Below are 21,778 nucleotides of genomic sequence, written 5' to 3'. Positions count from 1 at the left end.
CTAGAAATTGCTACGTTAAAAAAAATGGGGTTTTTTTGCAATTTCTAGAAAGAAGATCTCGATATTGTTTGTGAGAGGTTTACCACCAGTAAGTTGCGTAAATTTGATGATCTTTCCAACATTGCTACATATGGTTTTCGTGGTGAAGCACTTGCTAGTATAAGTCATATTGCTCATGTTACCATCACAACAAAGACTGCTGATTCTCCGTGTGCATTCAAGTTAGTTGATATGATGTCTTTCCATAAAGATATGCTACAAGATCTTAGCTGACTTTTGCATGAAAACTGATGTGTGTCTGAACTAAATTTTAGAGCAGTTCTGTGTTATGCAATAAGTCAGATAATATGTTTCTAAATCTTAATTTTACTTATTTCATAACTTCTTGAAATGCAAAATGTGTTACATTGGTCATCATACACAGTATTTTATTTTTCCATTGTTCTTCCTGAATGGGGAAAAAAATGTCCAAAATAATGCATTAATTTTGAATTATCATTTTCAATCAAAAATGAATTTACATTTTCTTACATCAAATAGTTTTTTCTTCCCATTAGAGATGAATAATTTCTATTCTATTATTTGTATTTAATGTCAAAAGTATCTAATTTTTTTTCTAATTCTTAATTTGAATTAAATTTTATATTCACCTTGATTTATTGAAATTTATTTTTATTTAAACTCCTAGGGTGAGTTATAGTGATGGAAAACCATTGCATAACCCCAAGCCTTGTGCAGGAAATCAAGGTACTCAAATTGTGGTAAGAACATTATCTTTAGTATTATTATATTTCAGTGGTGATACTTTACTGAAATGTTAGATAATTACATGCCATAGCTGCCAAGTCTCCCGAATTTCAGCTTCGCCCCTCGACCTCCCGAAAAGTTCTTAAATCTCCCGAATTTTTACGAAAATAAAAAATCCCTAATTGTCCCTAAAAATTCTCTACTTCATTTAAAAAAATCCCCACTTATGAAAACAATCCCTAAGAAATTTCGTGTGGGACATGAAGCCTCTTTTTTTCTCCTTTCGAAATGACGTCAAACGTCGTAAATGGGGAAATTCCCCATTTTACAAACACTCTGATGGTAACAAGAAAGTTGTTTGTCTTATCGTGAAGGGAAATGGCTTAGCAGCCAATAGTCCTGGATAATAATTGAAGATTATAGTGACACACATATGGTCAAAATTTCTTTTGTTGAAGTTACGTACTTGCGATATAACAAAACATGAATACTGATAAGCAAAAACATATTTAATCAATTTTAAAGATACTTATTCCCATGAATTTCCTTTCACTAAACGTTCCAGAAAACTGCCGACTTTTCCTTCGTACAAGTTGTGTTAAGGACATAAACATCGGTCATGGAAAAACTGTCATCATCACTCATGTGAAAAAAAAAAACATCAAGCAAGTGTCACAAAAAGTCAGTATTCTTCAAAAATTGACACTTTTTTCCCCTTCATCTTCAGATGATTTTGGGGTCATTCGCGCAGAATGTTTGTTCACAGCGTTTCTGATTGAACACAATATTTATTTTTTTAGATCACCATTTTGAAGTTTTGTCCTCCAATTTCACTTGTTTTTTGCATTGGGGTTTTTATTCCCCAACACTTTAACTTTTATGTGTGGAAAATCCCTATTTGATTTGGAAAAATCCCTTTTGTATTTATTAGGGAGTGGTTTTAGCATAAAATACGGGTTCGCGCGAAGATCTCCAGAATTTTCATTTTCAAAAGTTGGCAGCTATGACATGCAAATAAAATTTCCATTATAAACACTGAAGTTTTGCTCATCAGTCACTTGCGTTCAATAAATAATAAATGCTTCCAGAACATGGTTTACATGTATTTACTTGCATTATATTATATTATATTATTTGTACAAAATATGCACTATTTTCTTTGTTACTATATTAGCTAATTGTTTTTTTATATATCCAATTTCTATACAAAATATTTATTCTTTGCTCAGTTGAATTTAAAACTTACAGAATTTTTTAAATTCAGCATCATGATTAAAATATTCCATTTGTAATATTCAGTTTTGAATGTGTTTGATAATTTTACTAATTAGTTTACCATATCCATATTAATCTGATTGTTTACAAATTCAGTCATTTGGAATAATGTTGAACAGGTTGAAGATCTGTTTTACAATATGGCTATCAGGAAGAAAGCCTTGAAGAATTCTTCTGAAGAGTATGCCAAAATCATTGAAGTAGTGAGCCGTTATGCCATCCATAATTCTGGTGTGGCATTTTGTTTGAAAAAAGTAATTTTATTTAAACATTTTATTTTTGAAATAAATTGAAAATTTTGGTGAATAAAGTCAAATTCACTTTTGCATCAAACTTGAGATGAACTATATCAGAGTTTTTATTCATTTGTGTTAAGAGTTTTTATTTATTTTTCACTTTCTCTTTGTTTTTCTCGTTTATGCAGTATGGTGAAGCAACAAGTGATGTCCAAACAGTTGGGAATTCTACTTCACGTGACAATATTAAAATTGTTTTTGGTGTTAATGTAGCAAGGTAATAACACACATTAAATCACTACATAACTAATTATACAAATGACAAACATTTTTATGTTACAATCTTTATAAAATTGAATACTCTGGCAACATTTACTATAAATTGCAAATTTGATCAGAACGTAATTGCAAAAGTTTCAAAGTGAAGTGAAAGTGTAGTGTTACTTGTTTTATATATATATATATATATATATATATATATATATAAACTGAAAAGCCAAAAAAACTGGTACAGGCATGCGTATGCAAATAAAGACATATGGAACCAATCAGAGTACGGTCGGCAACGCCTATATAACACAACAAGTGTCTGGCATAGTTGTTAGATCAGTTACTGCTGCTACAATGGCAGGTTATCGAGATTTAAGTGAGTTTGAACGTGGTGTTATAGTCGGCTTATGAGAGATGGGACATAGCATCTCTGAGGTAGCGATGAAATTTGGATTTTCATGTACGACCATTTCACGAGTGTACTGTGAATATCGGGAATCCGGTAAAAAATTAAATCTATGACATCGCTGCTGCCGGAAAAAGATCATGCAAGAACGGGGCCAACAACGACTCACCCATTCGATCACCTGCACCCATTCATGTCCATTGTGCATTCCGACGGACTTGGAAATTTCAGCAGGACAATGCGACACGTCCAGAATTGCTACAAAGTGGCTCCAGGAACACTCTTCTGATTTTAGACACTTCCGCTGGCCACCAAAATCCCCAGACATGAACATTATTGAACATATCTGGGATGCCTTTCAACCTGCTGTTCAGAGGAGATCTCCACCCCCCCCTCTTACTCCTATGGATTTATGGACAGCCCTGCAGGATTCATGGTGTCAATTACCTCCAGCACTACTTCAGACATTAGTCGAGTCCATGCCACGTCGTGTTGCAGCACTTCCGTGGGCTTGCGGGGGCCCTACACGATATTAGGCAGGTGTACCAGTTTTTTTGGCTCTTCAGTGTATATATGTGTGCATTACCGTGAAAAACCGATATCTGGCATATGTGTCTATATGCTCCAGCGAATGTTGCTTGGTGTATGTCTGAAATATTTGCTAAATATCATTACTTCTCACTTACACCGTCAAATGTCAACATTCAGCATGCGCTGATGGTTAATGAGGAATAAAGATTTTATGTTAAGACAAAAATGCCACTTTTTAAATCATATTTTATTATTAAAACATATTATGATATATGTCAAAATAGGAGAAGACTTAAGTAACAGCACATGTGTTAACGAGCTCACGTTTTTATTGTATATCGAGTGTGACCCTACTGCAACATTGATTCTAATCATCCCACTAATGTAAACATCCCAAAATGCCGTGATCGAATTTTATTCATAATCTTACGAATTTTGTGCTCCATAGATATTCATTGCGCAGTGAATCTAAGTCAATAACCACAGGCCCGTGTAAATGACAAGTCCAAGGAAACAAAGATAAAACAGTTAATTAATCTTTAATTATTAGGCTACTATAAATAAGGGCATTAAATATACGATTTACAAATAGAAGCTAGGATAGTGCAATTACATAATTTCAATTTACATGGAGAGTGATAAATGGTTCGTAAAATCGGAAGTGTGACTTACCCCAAATCCGGTGAAGATCAACTTCACTACGGCGTAGCTGCCCATCTCACACTTATCTTGTGGACTTCCACAACCTCTCTCTATCTCACTCACTCAGTCTCTCTCAATCTCTCTTTTAGTCTCTCCCTCTGTGTCCCTCAAACTTCATATATATATTTTTCTTTGGCTATCCGCCTACTCCTACCTATATTCCATAAACTTCATTTCATTCGCTAATTCCGATTTTCTTTTCTAAATTTTCTTTACCGAACTTCTCTTCACTTTACATTATTGGATAACATTTTCCTATGGACATGCGTTTCATTGGCTACTGCTATCCCTTTGGTTCGGTTGACGTTCCTGTGGGAACTATTCCCGGAATTCGCAAATCTCCTTTCACCTAATACCATCTGCTCTAACCCTGGACTTTCTCACGCTTTTACATGTATACAAAATTCTGACCAGCTGCAAATATCATTGAAATATGAGCGCGGCCGCTGAATTTTATTACCATATTCTTCTTATACAACTTATACCGATTTCTTTCATAATGTCCTGCACCCTTTATACGATTCATTTCAGTCCCCATATTTATAGATCTGTTTATCGCTACTTTTTATACTACTTCTTCGATTCTGTATTCCTTACGTGCTACGCGCAAAATTTATAGGTTTCTTTCATGATCCATATTCTTTGGGACTCTAACTCCTAACACCTGGATAACACCTGGCTGGTATGGCTTTGAAATACATAATTTCAAAGTCCATCCTTTCATACCTTTATTCCTCGAACGATACTATTATTTAACTTTGCTAATTCCTTTACAGTATAACATTCCTCCCCCTGACGCTAAAATTTGCTTACAGCAAATTTTAAAGAATTTAATTTTACAATCAACTTATGAGAATATGGGGTTGTGAAGAGGACTATAGTTACTCACTGTACTACACTATTACTTGGGTTCTGCCAAAAACTGTTGGGGTAAGTCACCACTTCTTTTACAATATATTGAAACACGAAGAAATATGAATAGTTATTGAACATAAACAGTGTATAAACATTTCCGATATATAATAAACATGAACTCAAGCAATGATATCAATTTCACCATCAACTTAATAAAAGATGAGGTATGGTACATGGCATAAAATCTTCTATGCATTAGAGCCACTCTATGACAGTCCAACCGCAAACACTATACTTATTCAGCTGCAAAGAGAACTTTTGGACTTTGTAGAAAATAGACAATCTCACATAAATAAAATTATCAAAAAATATTTCTCCATCACCTGCATAAAATAGGATTATAGGGACATATTGACATTTTTTTTTTTTTTTTTTTTTTTTCATCCTCTGAAAGTCATTTGGTGAACATATCTGCATTCTCCTGAAATATATAAATATAAAATATAGCACGTGTTTGTTTCCATGAGTATAACCATATCATCGTTTACAAAATGATAACATAGTGGAACAAGTGAATACAAATAGGAAGATAGTTAACATAATGAGTAATAGGAATCGCATCCCTTGCGATATAAAAGATGCAGTAATATTTGTCCATGGTGCAAACCAATGACTCGGCGATACATGGTTCGCATAAAAGGCCAAAGTTGATAAGTTCGGGTGGAGAATTTCGAGGTTGGGATTTTCCAAACAGAAAGTTAGGGGTTGACATGTATGAATTGTCCTTCCATATAAACACAGTTTATCCGATATGCACCTGGTTTCTGCTTTGAACTGTACCACTTGTTTTTCTGGCGTAGTTCCCAAATGTAGAGTACTTGTCGCCACCGTGATGCGTTGAAAACTCACTGACACTGTCCCTTCGGCACACGAACTATAGGCGACAAAGGTCAATCGTGCTAAAGGGTTGCACGAGTAACAACCTTCTGCTGTAATTTCTTCCGTATGGAATTTCGGGCACACTGTACGCCGTTCCATCACGATGTGGTAATCTTCGAATGACAGATGCACATTGACAGGTTTGCTGAACAACAATTCAGACATTAGCTGTTCATTTTCGTCAATATAAAAATAGTGGTAACCGATAGTTCGTGGTAATGCTGAGACTTTATTCTCGATCATTCTGTGGAGAGCCGACGTCACCATGTGACAATGTAGCACTTCTTCATAAGCGCTACACTGTATACTGTTCTCATCGAAGATGAAAGAATTCGTTAGCGAACTGTTAGCTTGAATTTGTCCAATAGCGTTGCCTTGAGGTACTCCTGCTGGAGCTGCATGTTCGATATACGCCTCCCTTTGTTTTCCTACTCGCATTATGAGTGAATTTTGCATTAACTGGGTTGGTTGATCGTACGCGCCAAGAATATGAATTTTAACACCTTTTGTCGTGGACATGACATGATTTGTGACCGTCGCTTGAGATGACGCGTTCATGCTCTCTGTAATTTCCAAATCATAAAAACACGAGTATCCCGTGACGGCTCGTACTTCATAAGTCCTTAAATGATCAGGGACTAGGAAGGCTCTATAAAACAAACAACCTTGGGAGTCAATGATTGTGCATGTTGAGGAACCCGAGTCCATCGCTATACATCTATTTATTCCTGGGTATTGTTTAGACTCAGTCGTTTCCGCAACAAAACTTTTAGCTGGAACACAATGCTCGCCCCATCCACACATAGTGTTTTGAGGACACGCTACTTGGGCGACGGTTTTCAGTTCGGTAGGAAACGTGAAGTATTGTCTCTGGGTATTCCAATTACACCTGACCTTGTTCAATTTTATACTTAGAGAAAATATATTATTTTTGTTTTCATCTTGGAACCACAAACACTGGGTGAATTTCAAATTCTCAAGGGTAATCGTGGCGTGTGTGGTAAGTTTACAAGTGTCTTTGTCATGCACATTTTCACATTCGGTAATCGTTGAAGTCACTATTAAATGGTTATTGCATGTGGTGTCTAGCGAGCATACTACCGATAATAAAGCGAACAGCACCAACAGGGTCGCTGTTTGGTTAGGCATTCCAATCCCGTTTAAAAATTGTTGCGTTTGATCAACGGAGTGACGCAACCGGCGACCGACATGGACCCCTCCAATCATTGTTAATCTCGCTGTACCTCTAATTATGCGATAGGTGTGGTACACCACGCTGAAAACCGATTTGATAATTGTGAGAACAGTCGTCAATGCTGTTTTGAGATATATGACCATAATAGAAGTCATTAGTATACACAATGCATACACAGTGTATTGTATGGTCGGTGGCAAACATCGTAAATGTTCAAAGGCCGCTACACAGAAAAGACATGGCAATTTCCGGCAAATGGTTCTACCATTGATGCGTAATTCTTCTCTCATCGTTAATCCGCCCTGTTCAGCCACAAATATAAATTGAAGGAGTCCCGGAAATCTGAGGAAATTCTCGGGCACCACTGCTTGCTTAACGGAATTATTGAAGTGAACAATTTCTTCTAGTCCTTCCTTCCTTACTATTAAAACACCCGATGTAGAAACTCTGACTACAGGGTCATGAAATTCGATAAATTGTCCGTTATGATTAAAAATGGCTTCTTCTTGATCTAACAAAGCGCGGCGATGGCGCTTGTGCACACTATCATGATCTACGCGTTGATCACAAAAGGTTAAGGAAATTATACGCGGATCTTCGATAACATTGAATCCATCTATGTGAAAAATAGTGGATTTGCCGTGTTTGATTTCACAAAAACACGTCGCTGGGCTTTTACACGTCATTTCTTGGCAATATTCGGCCGCCCCATTGCATGGTGTGCTAGTGGAGCATCCGCATGGGAAACCGTCTCTTGTACACTCGAAAATTTTAGTAGTTCCCGGAACCGTAAGATTCTGCTTCATTACGAATTGACGGGGTTGTATTAGTTTTTGTGCTGTGCGCGGAGACCATATATAGCTTTTCCACACACGTTCACAATTTTGACATCGTTTGGTCACTGCACAACTAGTCGCAGGCAAGTGCGCATGCTGTGCCTTGGATAACACGTGTGAGCATCTTTGGATGGCATCCTTCATTTCACATATCTCAACATTGTGTCTCGCCATTGCGCTGCTGCTGGTGAAAACTAGGAATATAATCTAGAAAGAGAAAAGTTGCGGTGTTTTTTTTTTTTTTTGTACTGATTCTTAGTGATTAAGGAAAGTCACCTTCCTATATACAAACCAGATTATATTAGATATCTCTCTCCATGAATATATTAAAGTTAAAATGGCAACAAAATGTTACCATTTACTATTTGCTTATTAATTAATAGTAATGACATTCAATAGTTTCTGAGCTAGCGAATCTGCGATTCGGTCCAGAACAGTCTTTTCGGATTCTTGGTAATCACTTGGTTGTGATATCCAAGACATGAATTTTTCAGCCATGGTTGCATCATTTTCTACATGACTGTTACCGCTATTGGACGCATTAGAATTTTCTACGGAATTACTGTCCGCCCTTTGATCAATAATATTTAACTTCTGTACTCGACCATATTCATCCCGCGGTCGAAGATTATAATGGGACTCTTCTCTTATAGTTCCGGAACTTTCCCTTTCAATGGATTCTTGCTCACCCCCCATTTCATTTTCGTCTATAAAAGGAAGGTCATCCCAAGCAATAGAAAAATTCTGCGGGGTGACATTCGGTTCGGCGTCTGTGTTGCCCCCCTGGTCATCTGTAACTGGTATTGTGTTATTTTTTGGGTATTGGTATGAATAGAGAAACTCGGGGAGATCCAAAAAGGCATTGTCGTCATTGTTGCTTTCTGTAGCTTGCGGTATTTCCGTATTTTCGTCCTCAGTCGTTTCTTGTCCTTCGTCTGCGGAATTCTCATCATCTATTATTTCCGGGTAAGGTTCATAGGGTCTTTCTAATTGAATTTTCGTTAATCTGTCACTATGTACACATTGACTAGGTTTCTCTGGTCTATAAATATGTTTTATACAAAATAGTACTGGTGATTTTTGTTCAACAATACGGTAAGGACCTGAAGATAATCTGCATAATTTACGATTAACTCCTTTCTTAAGTAAACCCGGATTATATAAATAAACCATATCACCTAATTTCAACTTTTTATCGAATGCGGTTTTCTCCCGATATTGCTCTTGCTGCTCAGCCGCTGCAAGCATACTTGTTCGCACAAATTAGTGCGCTTTTTGCAACTTCGGTAGCAATTGAAGAACATAATCTTCATGCGTATAGTAATTAAAAGTTTGGGGTTCTTTCAATAACTCCTCCGCTGTATTCATGTCTTTCCCAAAAAGGACAAAATATGGACTTTCTTTCAGTACCGCATGTACAGCGCTCCGGTAGGACATGAGAACATGGGGTAAAAGATCATCCCATTCATTTGATTCGTCTAAAAGGCATGACAAGGTATGCGTTAAGGTAGCGTGACACCTCTCATTAGAACTATTTGTTTGCGGATGTAACGCGGATGTTGAAAGTGGTTTTATTTTAAGCTTTTCCAGCATTGCTCGGAAAACTGACTTATGTAAGTTGGATCCCCTATCAGTGAGACAAAATTGCGGTCGGCCATAACGCGCAATTATTTCCGAATAAAATGTCCGTGCTAAGGTCTCGGACTTGATGTCAGGTAACGCTACTGCTTCAATAAATTTACTAAAATTATCCATCATCACCAATATGTATCTATTACCGTGCGAAGTTATATGAAAAGGACCCATTATATCAACCGACACTAATTGAAATGGCTCCGTAGGGATAAAATTACGTTGTAATGAAGCCTTTTTACGTGGGTCATGACTACGCCTTTCTAAACAAATACGACAAGTATTGACATGAATTTGACAGTCTCTGTAATAGCCGGGCCAAAAATACTGACTCCTCAGGCGCTGAAAAGTTTTGTCAAATCCCATGTGACTGCTTAAATTGTCGTGTATTTCGGTTAATATTTCGTTACGCAAAACTAGGGGTATTACAACCTGTTCAATATAATCATCCCTGATGGGACGGATATCTTTAGACGCATAGTGACATAACAGACCATTTTTCATGAAATAAGCGTCACCCATCTTTTTAACTGGTTCCTCGTTTTGCCCAGTTAACAAGTCAATAATAGGTTTTAATTGAGCATCGCGTCTTTGCTGTTCACGGATTCGTTGTTCTAATGATGAATGGTCGGTCGTTACAGTATTTATAGCACGACTCAAACAATCTGGTGCTTGATTCGACTGTCCAGCAACGTGCTCGACTTGAAAATCATATTCGGCTAAATTCAAACACCACCTGGTTAACCGAGGGTTTTTTGTCTTAAGCGAAATTAGGTATTGGAGTGGTCGATGATCGCTCTTCACCCGAAATCGTCTCCCAATTAAATAGGGCCTAAAATAGTTTATCCCCTCCATGATAGCAAGTAATTCTTGCTCCACTGCTGGATAATTTTGTTCCGCGGGTTTAAATTTACGGGACATGTACGCTATGGGGTGATTACCTCCATCATACTCTTGATACAAACAACACCCAATTCCTATTTTGCTGGCATCCGCGGACATAATAAATTCCTTGGTAAAGTCGGGAAATGCCAGTACGGGTGGGTTTCGTAGCGCTTGCTGAAGATATTTAAAAGCTTCTTGCTGCCTTTGGCCCCATATAAAATTTACATTTTTCTTAGTTAATTCAGTAAGGGGTTTGGCAATGTCAGAGTAAAATGGTATGAACTTCTTAAAAAAATTACACATGCCCAGGAAACGTCAAACTTCCTTTACCGTCCGTGGTTGCGGAAATTCGTCGATAGCTTTAACATTATCCGTGTGGGGACGAATTCCATTTTGCGAAATTATATGACCTAAATATTTAATCTCGGTTTGAAAGAATTTACATTTCTTCGGTGCAAGCTTTAAATTGTACTTCTCGAGTAATTTAAATACTCTGACCAATTTCTGTAAATGTGACTCAAGATCCGGACTAGCAATTAATATATCGTCAATGAAACAATGTATATAATCATCATTTAATTCTGATAGAAGACTATTAGCCAATTTTTGGAAAGCCACAGCACTATTCTTCATCCCCATCGGCAAACAATTGAATTGGAAACAGCCCTCCTCATTACGGAAGGAAACTAGGGGTCTATCCTCTTCGGCGAGTTCAAGCTGATAATATGCACTACAAAGATCCAGGCTGCTAAAATATTTGGCTCCCTTTAATTGTGCCAAAATGTCCTGGATTAAAGGTAATGCATACTCATCCGATTTGATTGCCTCATTTGTCCGTCTAAGATCGACAACCATGCGATACGTATTTTGTTCTCGTTTTCTCACCATGATTGTCGGTGCGGGGTGAGAACTGACACAAGGCTCAATTATTTTACTCTGCAACATGTCGTTAATTTGTTTCCTCATCTCTCCTCGTAAGTGATAAGGTGTCCGATATATCGGCGACTTTTTTATTTCCTGATCCGACCACGAGATTTTATATTTTCCAAGAGACGTGCGCCCAATTTCACTGATATCGCGGGCGAAAACATGGGCATAGCTCAAAAGCAAAGGGGTTAGTTTCCTTTTGATCCCTGGTGGCAAGTCACCTAAGTCAAAGTCCTGTTCTGATAATTTATTTAATTTCTTATTCTCCAATGGTATTGGAGGTTCACCTATTTCGTCACAATCGATTACTGAAACTCTTCCCAGCTTCGTACCTTTACTTACATGTTTATGATGTTGTGATACATTGGCAATTAACACATTAATTTTCCCATGCTCATCGACCTTTCCCACTGAATGGGCCACCCATACCGAATTTGTCATATTTCTATTCCTTGGTGAAACTTCTACCTCATTTCCACATTGAAGTTGTGGAACCTTCACTGATATAATTTTAGACGATCGCGCCGGTAACCATAGTTTTTCGCTCAATGTGATATTTACACTACTACTGCCATTAGGAGTCGCACTTGGTGTACCTACTAATAAGGGGATATTCGTAGACTGATTACGCAAACATCCACTTCCTACATCCAAAATAAACTTTCCCGATTTTATAAAGTCAAAACCTAAAATGACCTTATACTCTTTACTGAGCTCATAGTCGGAAACATATACTTTCTGATTAATTGTAAAAGATCCAACTTCTATAGGTACACTAAAACATGAATTATGGGGCAGTGTTTGTCCCGTGACACCACGAATTTCAATCTTATCATTTAGTATCTCTTGACATTGCGCATTATTTACAATTCTTTGCATGAGAATGGGGTCAATGACACTTATACAAGCCCCGGAATCCACGAGAGCGGGGAATTCGAGTGAACCCACTCGTACTATTATAATAGGTAGGTTATGGCCTAAAATTCCCGGTTGGTTAAGGAAGGATACGCAATTTTTGTGTAGTTGGCCTCCCCTACCCAAAAATTGTCACTGCCTCTCCCTTTGCTGACCGTTCCTGCTCTGACTTCTATAATTCCCTCTTCGGGAGGAAAAGTTTGCTCTATTCATTGGAGTAGGCCTCCTCGGAAAAACGCTGACATTCGGACAATGTCGAATGAAGTGTGCGCTTGATCCACATTGAAAACAGGCGCGGTTGCCTTGTTGGGGCGCTCTAGCTAAAGGCCGTGGTGGGTTATTGTATCGTTGGGGAAAGTTACGAGTGTGGGATTGTTGATTATGAATGGGAGCGAAACTGCTCCTATTGTGAGACCCTTTTACCTCTCTCATCTCCTTGGAGAGTTCCTCAAGTTTAGTACGCTGTTGTACCGATTCATTCATAATTTCGGCCATCATTGATTGCAAAGATGCGAAATCGAAATTTGACTGCGGCTGTTGACTCGAGGCTACATTAACTGTCCCGAATGAACGGCAAAGACCTTCGTTGTTTTCTATTAACGTGGCGATTTTAATCGCCGTTGCTAGATCTTGGGGATCCTGGTTTAACACACTTTTTTGAATTCGGGGATTAAGTCCCGCTAGAAATTGGGATAATTTTGTGCGGTCGGCGAGACGCTCCACTTCCGGGCTAGAAAAATTTGCCCCTTCAAGGAAACCGAAAGCCGCATTCTTGATTCGTGAAGCGAATTCTTTGACGTTCTCATTTGCCTTTTGTTTACAACCCGTGAAATTTTGCAAATGATATGTTAAGGGAAATTCGTTGTGGAAAAACTTCAAAAATTCAGTTTTGAAACGTTCATAATTTGTTTCCGATCTCAGTTCCGGGCTGGTGGCAACAAATTCGGCAGCGCGTCCTTTTAATTTTGATTTCAGGACAATTAATTTTTCATTATCCTGCCAGTCTGCTAATTTTGCTGTATCCTCTAGGGATTCAATGAAATATTCGGCCGAAAACGACGGTTCTGAACCGGAAAAATTTGCGATTAGCCCTAAATAGCCAGTGATTGTGTTAACCTTTACTTGGGGTGCTTCACCCGATGAATGCACCACACTACTACCACCGTGATTAGGCATTGTAATATACCGCTTACGAAAAGTTATTGAATATTAATATGAAATTACGTTATATATTAATGCAACCTTGGACTCACATTGACACGGTACTGGTCTGAGGCACCATTGTTAACGAGCTCACGTTTTTATTGTATATCGAGTGTGACCCTACTGCAACATTGATTCTAATCATCCCACTAATGTAAACATCCCAAAATGCCGTGATCGAATTTTATTCATAATCTTACGAATTTTGTGCTCCATAGATATTCATTGCGCAGTGAATCTAAGTCAATAACCACAGGCCCGTGTAAATGACAAGTCCAAGGAAACAAAGATAAAACAGTTAATTAATCTTTAATTATTAGGCTACTATAAATAAGGGCATTAAATATACGATTTACAAATAGAAGCTAGGATAGTGCAATTACATAATTTCAATTTACATGGAGAGTGATAAATGGTTCGTAAAATCGGAAGTGTGACTTACCCCAAATCCGGTGAAGATCAACTTCACTACGGCGTAGCTGCCCATCTCACACTTATCTTGTGGACTTCCACAACCTCTCTCTATCTCACTCACTCAGTCTCTCTCAATCTCTCTTTTAGTCTCTCCCTCTGTGTCCCTCAAACTTCATATATATATTTTTCTTTGGCTATCCGCCTACTCCTACCTATATTCCATAAACTTCATTTCATTCGCTAATTCCGATTTTCTTTTCTAAATTTTCTTTACCGAACTTCTCTTCACTTTACATTATTGGATAACATTTTCCTATGGACATGCGTTTCATTGGCTACTGCTATCCCTTTGGTTCGGTTGACGTTCCTGTGGGAACTATTCCCGGAATTCGCAAATCTCCTTTCACCTAATACCATCTGCTCTAACCCTGGACTTTCTCACGCTTTTACATGTATACAAAATTCTGACCAGCTGCAAATATCATTGAAATATGAGCGCGGCCGCTGAATTTTATTACCATATTCTTCTTATACAACTTATACCGATTTCTTTCATAATGTCCTGCACCCTTTATACGATTCATTTCAGTCCCCATATTTATAGATCTGTTTATCGCTACTTTTTATACTACTTCTTCGATTCTGTATTTCCTTACGTGCTACGCGCCAAATTTATAGGTTTCTTTCATGATCCATATTCTTTGGGACTCTAACTTCTAACACCTGGATAACACCTGGCTGGTATGGCTTTGAAATACATAATTTCAAAGTCCATCCTTTCATACCTTTATTCCTCGAACGATACTATTATTTAACTTTGCTAATTCCTTTACAGTATAACACATGTAAATAAACTTATAACTTAAAACCAACAGTACATTCTAAATGAGAAAAGAATAATAATAAACTTACATATAAACTATGTGATTAACAAGATATATACAGAAGACTGGATGTTGTGAAGATATTTATTATTTGAGATGTTAATTTTTTTTTTCGGCATATATACGCTCTAGCGAAGGAAAATCTCTATCTCCTCTGTAGCTTAGTGGTCAGAGCACTCGTCCGGCAATCGAGGGACCCGGGTTCGACTCCCGGTAGAGGCAGAGATGAGTTTTTTCCTTCCTTAAAAAATTAACATCTCAAATAATAAATATCTTCACAACATCCAGTCTTCTGTATATCTTGTATTAACAAGTCGAGAGCGACATTCACGTCATATATGTGATTAACGTTATACAATCTTATTTATTGCTACAACTTAAACTGTTATGACACTTTGAATTGCACAAGAGTTCCTTGCTTTTACAACTGCATTTCGTTTGTGGAACACTTCTTTTTGCAATTACAGCATGTATAGCCTTGCCCTTCACTTCTCGAATTAGTTGCAGCTGCTTCTCTCAGTGACTTTTCTTGGGAAGAAATCTCATCCATGGAAAGTAACTTTTCTTTACAAATTACGAACTGATTACGGGTATAAAACTACTTGAGGTCTGTCAGATCGAGTTGACAACTTGAATCGACTTGACAACTTCAAACTGACTATTAGGTTCACAAATACCATTTTTAGATGCACTATGTTTCATTTGTTCTTTTTTACACAAATTTAATTACAACATTACAACTTCATATGTAATATTTTTGTATTTAACTTGCAATTCTTTAAGCATACATGTTTTTTTCCCCCATGGCTTATTCTGATGTGAGGTTTGGATAGTATACTGAACAATTCATCATTGGTAACATAGTAAATTGGTGGTATAGTACTGTATATTTGTTTCTCCTGGTTTTAATGGCACAATTAACTTCTCTTCATCATTAATTTTTAAAATGTGGAAATGTTTTAGTCATCTGTAATCCAAAAGTGAACAGCTCTTAAGTTTAGCAGAAATCACTTCAAAAAGTATTTTAGAGTACTTTTCTTGAGAAAAATGAAAACAATTGTCTTCTCATTTACTCTAAATTAATGCACGTCATTTTTCCAAAAAAGATCATGGTTCACTGCAGTAGCTATTCAATATAAATTATAGTGTCGGATAAAAAAATAAAAATTAAGCAAACCTTGCATAAGACAGACAAACAGTAGCGTGTTCGAGAGTTTAACAAATAGATGCCATGTGACATCAATCACTTGTTGTGTAACCTCATGTGATTCTTTCATATGACCTCATCTCATTTCAACCCCCCACCAGAGCTTACCTGTGCTTGCTGACATACACTGGCGATGGTCCGAATAAATAAAAATATAACCAAATATTCTGTCTTTCACTGACGCATTTGGTATGTGTCAACATTCACCACAGAATACTAACATTCTCTAATTTCAGTCATACACAGTAACATATGTATTTATTTATTTCCATCAATTAATTTGTCCATTCTTTTCATCTAGTTTAGTTTGTTTCTAATAGAATAATTATGTCAGGCTAATAACAAAATGAATTTTTAATTCATACTTAATTAGATCAAACTGACACATGAAAATTCACTTTACAATGGTACAAGAAATCTATATCCTAATTTTTCTTACATGTTTCTTAAGCGTACATCAAATTTTTTGGAAAAAGTCAAAAAATATGTTTAAAGGCTTATACAGTCCATGCTCATTTTTATGAACTCATATGAACTTGGTAAATAGTTCATAAATGAGAATGATAATGAAAAAAATGCAGGAAATAAAAAAGGAGTTAGTCATTCACCTTTATTGGTGATTTCCATAAAAATTACTTTTTGTTTGCTTCATTGCAACATTTTGGTAAATGTAAGATTTCATTGAACTGATGTAGGATAACATTTCATGCGAATCTTGCTTTTCTGAAATAATTTCGGGATTGTGGAATGCTGTCAGAACCACTTGCCATGGAAACGATCTTTGATTGGAGACCAGACATGCACCCTAGAGCTGAAGGGTCCCCACAAAACCCCAAATGTACACTCTTTTCTAATTTTGATGGGCCCAATATTTTTATCTGCACCCAGGGCTTCAACCGACCCTAATCCGTCTGTTTTTCACAATAATTTATTTCAAAAAAAATTTTTCATTCACTGTCAAGCACAATTTTTTCTATTTTGTTGAAATAGCGAAAAGGAAAAGAGACAAACAGCAAGTGGTTGAAATAGAGTTTGATCGACTCTCAACTTAAAAATAACCTATCAATAATCTGATTGTATCTTACCCCATTTCTGGAAACACCAGTCATGATCGGATAAAATCATAATGCACAAAGAGTAAATTATGTTGTCAACACATCTTTAATTCATAGTTACCCCAGCCAACAATCTAAACCTCCTTCCTGGCACGTGTTCATAAAATACTTGTATATTGGTGATGACAAATTGGTGAACTCTCTGCCTCCCCTCTGTTCCACTATTTTCTCTCAAGACACATAGAACGTCTAAATTAATGTTTACTTTTGATTGCAGCTATCTCAGAAGCGGCTGGAATAATAAAATAACAAAAAAAATATCAGAATTTATTAAAATAAAGAGTTGATAGAAATGATAGTTCATAAAATGGAGCAGGTTTTAACATTGGCTCTATGGCGTGCCTAATTTAGAACAAAAGACCAGTTCCTTAAAAAGAGCGTATTTGTAAATTCAAGGTTCGTAAAATCGGGCACTGACTGTGGATCCAAAACGTTTAAACATAAAAACTGAAAAGAATTTTTTCTTTGACAAATTATAAAATCCATATGATAAGCTAAAACTTCATCCTTATGATTGTTTCAGAACAACTATGGGTTCTGTTCTCAAAGGATAAAAAATGAAATAAAATGGTCTTGGAAGAAAAAGACCAAAAATCCAGCTATCACGATGGACATAAACTAAAGATTGAAAAAACACAATGAATGCTTAGTTGATGATGTTTCTTTCAGCTATGTAAATTCTCTGATAGGTTTATGAATTAGTGATGTATTACAATATATTTTCTACAAAGAATCAATTCCATGGAGAAGGAATCGATTGAGCTGGTTTCCCATTTTGTTAACTAAATACGGTCGTTTTCCTTCATCCCATTGATAACATGCATTATATTAGGAGGGTCATTATATTGAAAGTAAAACATATATGATAGTCATTCTATGAAAACATTTGGGACTTATACTACCGGTCATTGTAATAGAATGGTTGCTACAATAAGCGTAGACTGTATTTCATGTAGGCTATGTTTTAATTATACTTCCTTCGTAGAAGTCTAAATATGCAGGTAATTTCGCTTTTTGAATTATCTTAGCTTCAGAGAAATTGAGCTTATGACTCAGCAATGAGTGATAGCCGATTTTTCAAAGTTCTCATTCTTATTATATCTGATGTGTTCCCCTTAATCATGTATCCAATGACGGTTTTATCTGACCTATGTATCCATGGGGAGCATTCAACACATGGAATAAAATTAATGCCCCATATTATTAGCCTGCTGAAACAAGATCTTTACAAAGGGTCTCAATGAAATGTAATAACACTTAACTCAAACCTGTAGACTAAAAAAAAAGCAAAAAGATCAACAGGTAAAAATAAATGGATTACAAAAGAGCTCATAAAAAAAATAAACGTCAAAGAAAAATTATATAAAAAATACAAAAAGTATCCAGGCATAATTACATATGAAATGGAATACAAAAACTATGATAAGACACTGAAAAACCAAATTAAGCAAGCCAAATGTGAATATCAAAAAAACAAATTTTTTGAATGTCATAAAGACAAAAGAAAACAATGGAAATATATTAACAACTTTGTACTCAACAAAAATAATTTAAATAAAATTCTTCCAAATCACCAAGACTCAATAACATTGGCAAATCAACTTAACATAGACTTTATTACAAGAAACCTGGATAGAGAAGATAATGAACACATGTATGAGGATGAAAATGACTGTGTTTCAAATTCAATGGTGAGCATGGAAATAGAAATACCCACTTTAAAAAAATTAATAAATGATTTAAATGAACATAAATCAAATGGATATGATGGGCTAACACCAAAAATGTTGAAAATTATTGCACTATACCACATTGATATCTTAAAAAACCTATTGATTCTTCAGTAAGTAAAAGTCATTTTTACGATCAACTTAAGTTCTCCCTTGTTCATCCAATCTACAAAAAAGGAGATCCTAACAATATGGCTAACTACAGACCAATCTCAGTTCTTCCAATATTTTCAAAAGTTATTGAAAAACATATGAATGGACAACTAATTAGCTTCTTAAACCATAACAACTATATTGCATGCAATCAGTATGGATTCCAGCAAAACAAAAATACTGAAATGGCTATACTAAAAGTCTGTAATTATCTAAATAATGGTTACAATAATAACAAATATTGCATAATAGTCTATCTGGATTTAAAGCAAGCATTTGATAACGTAGACTTAAATATATTAACAATAAAATTACATAAGGCTGGAGTCAGGGGACATGTACTTGAATGGTTCAAAACTTATTATTTACATAGACACCAAGCTGTTACTATAAATAAGGAAATTAGTGATTACCACGAAACCAAAAAAGGTGTTCCCCAGGGATCAGTGTTGGGTCCCACATTATTCTTAATTTATATAAATGACTTTTGCAAAATGCACCTGAACGGACAGCTAATCTCATTTGCAGACGATACAGCATTATATATAGAAGATGACGATATAACAAATCTTTTAATAAAAACTGAAAATGACCTTAGAAATATCAATCAGTGGATGACAAAAAATAAACTTAAACTAAACATTAGTAAAACAAAATATCAATGCATAAAAACACGAAGTATTCATCATGACACTGAAATTCACGTTAAAATCCATAGCTGTCACCCACAGGAACAACATAACTGTAATTGCGAACTCATAGAAAGAGTATACGAGTATGAATATCTAGGAATAATCATTCAAGATGACCTAAAATGGAGTGCTCATTGCAACAAACTTGTCAAAAAACTTAGATTACACACAGTCCTGATATATAGATTAAAGTACCTAATAGATGCAGACTTTCTAAAAGATATTTTCTATGCTTGGGTTTTCTCGATAATAACCTATGGCTTATGTGCTTGGGAAGGTGCATACCAAACCAACATTGAGAAACTAAGCAACATATATAATAAAATAAGAAGTATGATAATGGACACATATCGTGAAAACAGTAATAATATAAATAGCTATATTTTTAGCATCAGACAGCTATATATTTACAGAATGATTAACTTCTTAACAAGAAACAACGAATGGTTACAGAGAAAAACAAATAGAACCTCGGTAAGACTTAAAAACGAATATCAAATACCAAAAACTAAAAAAACATCTCTTCCAGAAAAGTTTCTCTTTCAATGCACCTAAAATAATGAATTTTTTCCAATCGGAGTACCAAACAACTAACAACACTAACAAAAAGTACGAAATATATCAATATGTAAAAACGTCTGAAATAACGAAAATGATATTTTCCTAGCATTATGAAATGTTCTTGATTGCTCTATTTCATTTTCACATGTCCTGCCAATAGCATATCTAGACACTATTACATAAATTATGTCTTGCACACTGAATCACCTACAATATATATAATTCTCGAATTTTTGCGAAACCTTCACAATTGTGAAGTTACAATCGTCTATTTTATATTTATTTTTTTTTCTGTGATAAATTTTATCCCATTGCTTTATGTCTTCATGCAAATAGAAAACCTAATAACATTGTAATGTACTTTGGTTCAAATTGGCGGCTAAACAAATAGAAATATTCAAAGGAAAAGAGAAAAAGATATATATATGTGTATATATATATATGTATATATGTGTGTGTATATGTATCACTCATTGTATTACTTTTATAATTATTATTTTTATTTTTTATTTAATTTAATTTTTTTTTTTTTTTTAATCTCTTATTTTGCTTGTGTAAACGGATAAGACATAATTCTTATAGGCTTCCTGGAAGGACAATTGTCCCTTGGGGCCACACAGATGTCTTTATTGTTTGTGTGCGCGCTTAGCGCTCAATTTCATATGTATATTTGTGTATTGTTCAATTAATAAAAAAAAAAAAAAAAAATGTTCGTGCTTGGTATGAAAGAAATGTCAAAACCAAAATGAGAAAGTGTAGAGTTGATTTTAGATGGAAAACAGAGATGACAAATGGTATAGCCAAGAATTCTTTGTCATGAACTAATGTACACTCACTAACACCTTTTTGTCTTTTAATTTTTTTAAAAATGTTGTCAATAAGTTTAATATCAAAACCTTTATCCAACACTATTGCTCTAATAGCATTGAGCTCAGCATCCTCCTCCGCCTGACCAGAATATGGCCACCGCTCTGTCTCAATTAAGAGATATAAGCAGGTGGTCAAAGACCTGGGCCATGCTGAAAAACAGAGCTCAGCATCCAGTATCTCAGAGTTTAAACATTCATTTTATTTTTATTTTTTTTATTCTTTGAGAACAGGTTGGTTCAGAACCATGGTTGTTCCAAAACGCTTGTAAGGATCGGACATTTACTTATCGTTTGAATGATGATGAAAATAGGTTGGTCTTATCTGTTTTTATTCATCTTGTGGCAAAGCTGCTTGTGACTATTTGCTGTTATTGTGTATTCATTTGAGCACACTCCTTACAACTCTTTCAATAGATTTTATTGTTTTATGAATGTAGCTGTATGATATAAGTAAAAAAAACATTTTTCTCATTTAAATATTTTATTTATTTGATGTTTTGTGATACCTACTAAGTAATGTCATGTAATAATGAGTGTTATAATAATGGTTAAAATCTAATTAAAATTTAAGTTCAATATATATCTCTGTGTAGTTAAGT

At 35.5% G+C, this 21,778-nt stretch overlaps 1 protein-coding gene across 2 annotated transcripts in view; it reads left to right on the top strand.

Annotated features, from left to right (window-relative positions):
- Mlh1 (DNA mismatch repair ATPase Mlh1) overlaps window positions 1-21,778 on the top strand; it is a 58,066-nt gene that overhangs the window by 8,697 nt on the left and 27,591 nt on the right. Inside the window, exons 4-7 of one of the 2 annotated variants that reach the window (XM_089244231.1) lie at window positions 49-221; window positions 689-761; window positions 2,142-2,276; window positions 2,447-2,535. In XM_089244231.1, coding sequence (XP_089100357.1) covers window positions 49-221; window positions 689-761; window positions 2,142-2,276; window positions 2,447-2,535 — 470 coding nt within the window. The remainder of the gene's footprint in view (window positions 1-48; window positions 222-688; window positions 762-2,141; window positions 2,277-2,446; window positions 2,536-21,778) is intronic. The other variant, XM_089244232.1, reaches the window with a different exon arrangement.

The sequence above is a fragment of the Pholcus phalangioides genome, unplaced genomic scaffold, assembly GCF_987345545.1.
Source record: "Pholcus phalangioides strain wild (caught in Gottingen) unplaced genomic scaffold, Ppha-v1.0 ptg000015l_1, whole genome shotgun sequence".
In the NCBI taxonomy this organism is placed as follows: domain Eukaryota; kingdom Metazoa; phylum Arthropoda; class Arachnida; order Araneae; family Pholcidae; genus Pholcus; species Pholcus phalangioides.
The sequence above is the reverse complement of the archived record's forward strand: the minus strand, read 5'-3'. Positions and strand labels throughout refer to the sequence as shown.